The sequence below is a fragment of the Festucalex cinctus genome, chromosome 1 (assembly GCF_051991245.1).
Source record: "Festucalex cinctus isolate MCC-2025b chromosome 1, RoL_Fcin_1.0, whole genome shotgun sequence".
Lineage (NCBI taxonomy): Eukaryota > Metazoa > Chordata > Actinopteri > Syngnathiformes > Syngnathidae > Festucalex > Festucalex cinctus.
Genome location: NC_135411.1, coordinates 21350854 through 21357051, shown reverse-complemented (window position 1 = coordinate 21357051; position 6198 = coordinate 21350854). Strand labels below are relative to the sequence as shown.

Genomic DNA, 6198 nt, shown 5'->3' with positions numbered 1-6198 from the left:
TCAAAACTTCCAAACCTGCGGCAAACAAGCTGGCCGCCACTTTTATCAACCCCAGTGACGATCAAGGCAACGTGAGGTCCACGCTGACTTCAGGGACCGTTGGAATTAGTAATACTCATTCGGCCAAAACTAGACATTTATCTTATATTGTCACAAAACGGTGCCCTATCGCCCCGGTATTTTTTCGGAAAACGTTTAAAAGCCGAATCAACAAATACCAAATTAACGAAGTAAAACCGATGTTCCTGTACGCTTAAAAAGAAAAAAATTACCAAATATGTATGGAGGTAACAACATGCGAGCGTCAACTGTAGTTTTACTTTTAACCACTAGATGGTCTTAGAGGAGTTTTTCCATTTCTGTCATTGTAATCGCCGACAAGTGGTTCTTAAAAGAGAAATGATTTATTCATTTACTTATTTTTCTTTGATGTATTAATATGAGTGTAATGAAATTTGTATATATGTGTGTTACTATTGTGTATTTTTATTTTTCTATTTATTTTTCTATTTATTTTATTTTTTTATACGAGTAGCATTATATTTTCTTTTATTAAAAATGTAATTTATTATAAATAAGTGATAGGATATGAAGAATAAGGGGTAGGACTGGATAAGTTTTCAACTTCTTCCTACTCCCTTGAACATATACATAGATATTTATTGGATGTTTCTTTTATTTTATTTATTTTTTTACTTTTAACTTTATGTGTTTATATAATTATACGTGTATATATGCATATGTTCAATAAACTTCAAACTAAAAGACTGCACTCAATTATGCCTTTAACATAATTTTATATTCCAGAAAAAAAAAGGTAAAAGTTGTATGAAGTTATATATTTTCACAAAAATGGTGTCACGTCAGTGTAAACATTAAAAAAAAAAAAAAAAAAAAAGGGATTGGATTATATTTGAGAAAGTTTTTGCTCGTCTCTCCCTCCCCTTCATATACCGTATATAAAAAAAATAAAATAAAAAATAAATAAAATAAAAAAAAATAAAAATAAAAGTCATTTAGGAAAATCTACACTGGACACTGGACGGAAAGTCTGCTTTCAAGAGCTATATTTTACTAGGAAAGTCAGAAGAAGCTGTATATTTTCAAATAGATTAATTCAGAAAACAAACCTTCAAATTTCAGGAGGCATATTTGAGGAAAAGACAGATTTGTTTTTACAAGAGAAAGTACTCTTGTTGGAAGAAAAGTGCATTGGACAAAAAAGTTGCATGTTTTCAGAAAAAAAAAAATAGAAAAAAGGTGTTTTTCGGGTGAAAATGTAAGTATTTGCTATTGTATATTTTGCAAAAAATGTATTTTCTGACAAATTATGCATATTTTGAAAAAAAAAAGAAGCTTTTTTAATAGGAAAAAGAATAACTGTAAAAGGTTTTGATAGTTATTTCATAAGGTTTACTTTTCAGAAAATTTGTCCATTTTGATAAAAATGTCATACTGTACATAAAAAAAAAAAAAAGTAATTAAAAAAACATGCAATGAGGACATCAAATTTTAGAAAAAAGTTATGATTATACAGGTCATGTCCTGAAGAAAAAAGCTGTACATGTTTTTGTCACCGATATTCTGATCCAGACAAATGTACCTTTCATTGAAGTAGGAATTTAAAATTAAAAGGAAACTGAAGAAACAATAGTGGTCTGCGTGTGTGTGTGTGTATCGGTTAGGTCCCCTTCAGGTTTCCTAAGCACCAACTCCCATGAAAATCTCCCCTTATTGACAACAACGGAGACATCCATGTGGTGAACTCATTTTTTATTGCAAGAACACAAAAGTGGGACTACTTCTACTGGTTGCCTGCAGAGGAACTAAAAGCGCAACAAAACAAGGACACTTGAGTTCCCGGTACGACACAAGCGGAGCTTCAGTCAGTCAGTCAGTTCTCTATGCGCCTTCAGTTTATTTTGTCTGTGTTAGTTTTTTGTATTTTATTTTTATTTTTTTGCATGTGTGCCAAAGCTGTCAAACGCATTTGGCGTTAATCTACCGCTAATTGATGGCACTGCGGAATGACAAAAGCTGCTCTTGATACAGCACAATGCTTGGATGGGCACCTGAGTGTCAAGTCAAATTTCAATATAAACCCTGCTCAACTACATTATCCATCTAACAAACAGAATAATCATTGGACGGTACGCGTCAGATTAAAAATGGTGGGAGAAGAATGATGATTGTAAATGCCCCTGACAGCATCTTCATTTGTGACTGATGAGGTCAATGTGAGGGTGGGGATGTATGTATTGGGGGGAGGGGTGGAGATCAAATCAAAACGCACTCAAACATGAAGGAGTTCCACTTCAAACTGCAGAATGGCGTTGGGTGGGATGACGGGAGGGTAGCCCCTGTTGCCGTACGCATAGTCCGGTGTGCAGGTCAAACGCGCCAGCTGGCCCACGCTCATCTGAAAAACAAAATGGAGGACGTTAAGGGGTAAAGGAGGCAAAAATCAACCATCCATCCATTTCCTGAAGTGCTCATCCCTCACAAGGGTCGCGGTGGTGCTGAACAGGACAGTAGGCGGGGCACACCCTGAACTGGTTACCAGCCAATCGCAGGGCACACAGAGACGAACAACCATCCACGCACACAAGCACACCGAGGGACAATTCAGAGCGCCCAATTAACCTGCCATGCATGTCTTTGGAATGTGGGAGGAGACCGGAGTACCCGGAGAAGACCCACGCAGGCACGGGGAGAACATGCCTCATGTATGTTTACGGAAGACGGACACCCGGAGTTGTTACAATTATTTTTAAAAACATCTCTCTCTGCTCATCAGGCGGGATTGGGCATTTGGTGTTGGTGGTGTGTGCGCTTACATGTGTTACGCTGCGGATGGATGGATTACAATAACGACGTGCATCGTATGTTGTTGGATCACTGGTTGCCTGGGGGGGAATTGCATCTCATGCAATGATAATGAATTCTGGAGCAGCAGCAGTCTTCACTCTATAGCTAAATCGCTTGGTGCTTAAAAAGACTTATGTTATTTTTGGGAGGCAGTTTCCAACGCAAAAAAGCAAGTAGCCCCGTACTTCCTTTACTCTGTAACCGGGGAGGGTCACATAATGACAGGGAATACGAAAAAGTGTGAATGGAAAATTCACGAGGGCGCGCGACCGCAGACGTGAGTCGGATGCTCGCGGGAGCTCCAACCACCCGGCCGGCCGCGGTGGTCCGGAGTTGTGGGGAGGCGGCAGAGACGCTCCCCCCGCCGGTGGCAGCGCGGCCACCTTGGAACCGACACCCGACGGGTACGCAACTCTCCCCGCGTCGCGACATGTCCACAATCCACATTGCCCACGTGCACCTACAAGAATTTGTAAACTACGCGGAGTCGCGGACGAGCAAACGCTGTCGTAAACAGTGCTTGCTACTTTCCAATTCTGTGTTTTATTTAATTGGCTAACTCATTCCAAACTGTTTTTGTCAATAAGTTTATTGAGGAAAAACATTTTCAATTTCTATTGTGGTGTTAAGCGCTGTTCATACACCGTTGGCACTGTAACTAAAGTAACCGAGGCTGTTCATTACCATTTATGTTTACATTTGATGCACTATTTGATTAAAAAAATAATAATAATTCAATTGAAACCTGTTCAGAAAGCTTAATTGGCTTAAGATGTCTGTTTTTTTCTTTCAGGTTTTATATACATTTTAAATATGTTTTAAATTTTACAAAAATGTTCAGAAATGTGAAGATTCCCACTTCCCTGACGACGTCTTCTTGCAGTGCTTCAACTTCCTCAATGGACTTTTGCACTATTCTAGTACTAATGTTTAATATCATTAACTATTAAGTTTAGCAAGTTTTTCCTTGCCCTTTTGTGGTTTGATGAGGGGATGTCGCCCCTTTGAGACTTTTGTGTGATTAAGGGCTATATAAAATATGTAAAAAAAAAAAAAAAAAGAATCGTGATAAAATCAAGATCGTGAATTTATTTTTAAAGAATCGTGATGACATTTTTACCATATCACCCATCCCTACCTGAGACCATAATGAGAATAAGCACTATGGAAAATCTAATTAATAACGGCTATGTATATAGTCTTACAAACACCCACACACCCACATTACTGACCTCATGGGAGTAATTTAATAAAATAGGAAAAAAAAAACACTCACAAACGTTACAATGCATTCTAACACTGTCTATTTTCCTTACCTGAGCTACACCTTCATCCCAGCCACGAATGACCTCACCATTGCCGATCGTAAACTGGAAGGGTTTTCCTCGGTCCCTGGAGGAGTCAAACTTGTCGCCGTTTACCAGTGTGCCTACAACACAATGACAACATTTCAATAAGGCCAAGGTTTACCTATGATAAGACAGGTGTTTGCAGTAGACATCTAATGTCTCCCCAGATTGTATCATATATATTCTCTCACAAATACATTTGGCCACATAAATAAATTTGATGGTTCACTTTTATATAAAATTCAACACAATAAACACTTAGTCCTCTTATACTACTGTCCATTATTACAAGTCAATATGCGCTCTAGTTGTGCATTTGGGGCTGGGGAGCTTTGTAAGGACCATCATCATAACGAGATCATCTTTTAAACTTCAAATATATTTCTATTGAGTTCATATTTGATTTTGAATGAATGAATGAACAATTTATTCAGTTTATTGACAATAAAAAAAAAATTAACACAGTAAAAAATTCCACACATAATCAACTGAAAGGCTGAAGGCAGAAAGAAAAGCTTTTCATTTCTGTGCCTACCCCTTTAACACTACAAAACACAAGAAATAAACATTAATTCAATAATTATAAATTCTGTAACACACCAAATCAAAACAAGAGTCTGGATTTGATTTTATTTTAATTCCATCCCACTTAAAAGAGTAAAGAGTGGAAATTTACTTTGTGCTTCATTTGTGACCTGTTGATGATGCGCTGCTACTGGCGTGTCGTCATTTCATAGACGTTTCATGGAAATCGCAACATCCAGGAGTGATAAAAACGTTACATTGGATTACTGTATTAGAAAAGGCTTTCCGCAGATGTAGCCTATGACGCTTAATTTTAGTCTTTAGAGTAAAATCAGACTGCAATAAAATTTTGTCCCCACTAGCTTAGCCTCGCAGCCGGCACATAGCTCAAAGGGGCGTGTCATATGTACAATATTCCTATCTGTGATTTTCCCCATGTTGCTAAAATGGCGGGCTGGATAAAATTAGCTAGTCATTCATATTACTATATTTAGACTGACGTAATAATAGACAAACGTATCAATTTAGTGGATGACTTAATGCAAATAGAGAGCGATGACAAGATTTATTTAATGTAAATGCAGACTGCCTGAAAGTTAAAAAGACAGAAGAACACACCGCTCTTCGCCATTTAAAATCTGAAGCACTAAAATATTTCAATGAAATACACAAACAATGGAGTAAAATAAATGTAAGATACTGCGACGTAATGTTGACCTAAAGTTGCTAGGCGTAAAACAAAACAAAATAAAAAACGAGTATTTCCTTTCGCAGCAGCGGAGGTGGAGAAAACAATAGGAGCTCACCGACGTAGTGCACGGATACCTTCTCGCCTTTCCGCGGAAACGTCTTGCCTGAAAGGAGAAACTGGCGTTAATAGGGTTTTGTTTTCCATATCTATTATATGATACAAATAGCATGATTTTACCATCTCCTTCCTTTATGGTCTCAACGGTAACACCCATTGTTCGCGAAGTGACTAGGGCCTCTTGACACGCTTTGCCAGGGCGGTGGCCGTGTGGGCTGACGCTTCCGGTGGGTCTGCTCGTTCTCGAACTTCTCGTATGAGCAGCGCCTCCGTGGGCGCATTACTGACATCTGTACTCCGGAGTATGAATTACACTTTGGTGCGTTTGTCCCATTTTTGTCCTGATGCTTGCTGTTTCGTGGCGACTGGCGAGTCGTCAGGGGGAAGCGATACCATCTCTGTAGAAGAATTGGCCAACCAAAACTGGTGCCTTAATCTAAGTTTGTGCCTTGCGAGTGACATTACACATCATGTAGCCTATGTAAATCAGTGTCCAAAGTCTTATCTGCTTAATAACAAGCAATGCAAAACGCCATTGAACGGTTACCATGGGTTACAACGTAGTTCGCATATAGCACATGAAAAAGGTATTACTTTGGCCTTTTAGACTGCCAGCCCAAATCCGAATTTTAGAGCATCCAGATTGAA

General features: G+C 38.5%; 1 protein-coding gene across 1 annotated transcript; it reads right to left on the bottom strand.

The window, feature by feature from the left end:
* Window positions 1–1756: 1756 nt before the first annotated feature.
* Window positions 1757–5872, bottom strand: LOC144019650 (uncharacterized). The gene is made up of 4 exons (XM_077522851.1): window positions 5671–5872; window positions 5549–5596; window positions 4185–4297; window positions 1757–2419 (listed from the first exon to the last, which is right to left on the bottom strand). The coding sequence occupies exons 1-4, from the start codon at window positions 5705–5707 to the stop codon at window positions 2294–2296; spliced, it is 324 nt and encodes a 107-aa protein (XP_077378977.1). The 5' UTR covers window positions 5708–5872; the 3' UTR covers window positions 1757–2293.
* Between the last annotated feature and the right edge of the window lie 326 nt (window positions 5873–6198).

What these genes read in the sequence shown, in the direction of transcription:
- LOC144019650 (XM_077522851.1), bottom strand. Translation starts at nt 5,707, where the DNA reads ATGGGTGTTACCGTTGAGACCATAAAGGAAGGAGATG. An exon ending in GACCATAAAGGAAGGAGATG is followed by an intron (nt 5,597 to 5,670) that starts GTAAAATCATGC and finishes TTCTCCTTTCAG; the next exon opens with GCAAGACGTTTCCGCGGAAA. An exon ending in GGTATCCGTGCACTACGTCG is followed by an intron (nt 4,298 to 5,548) that starts GTGAGCTCCTAT and finishes ATTGTGTTGTAG; the next exon opens with GCACACTGGTAAACGGCGAC.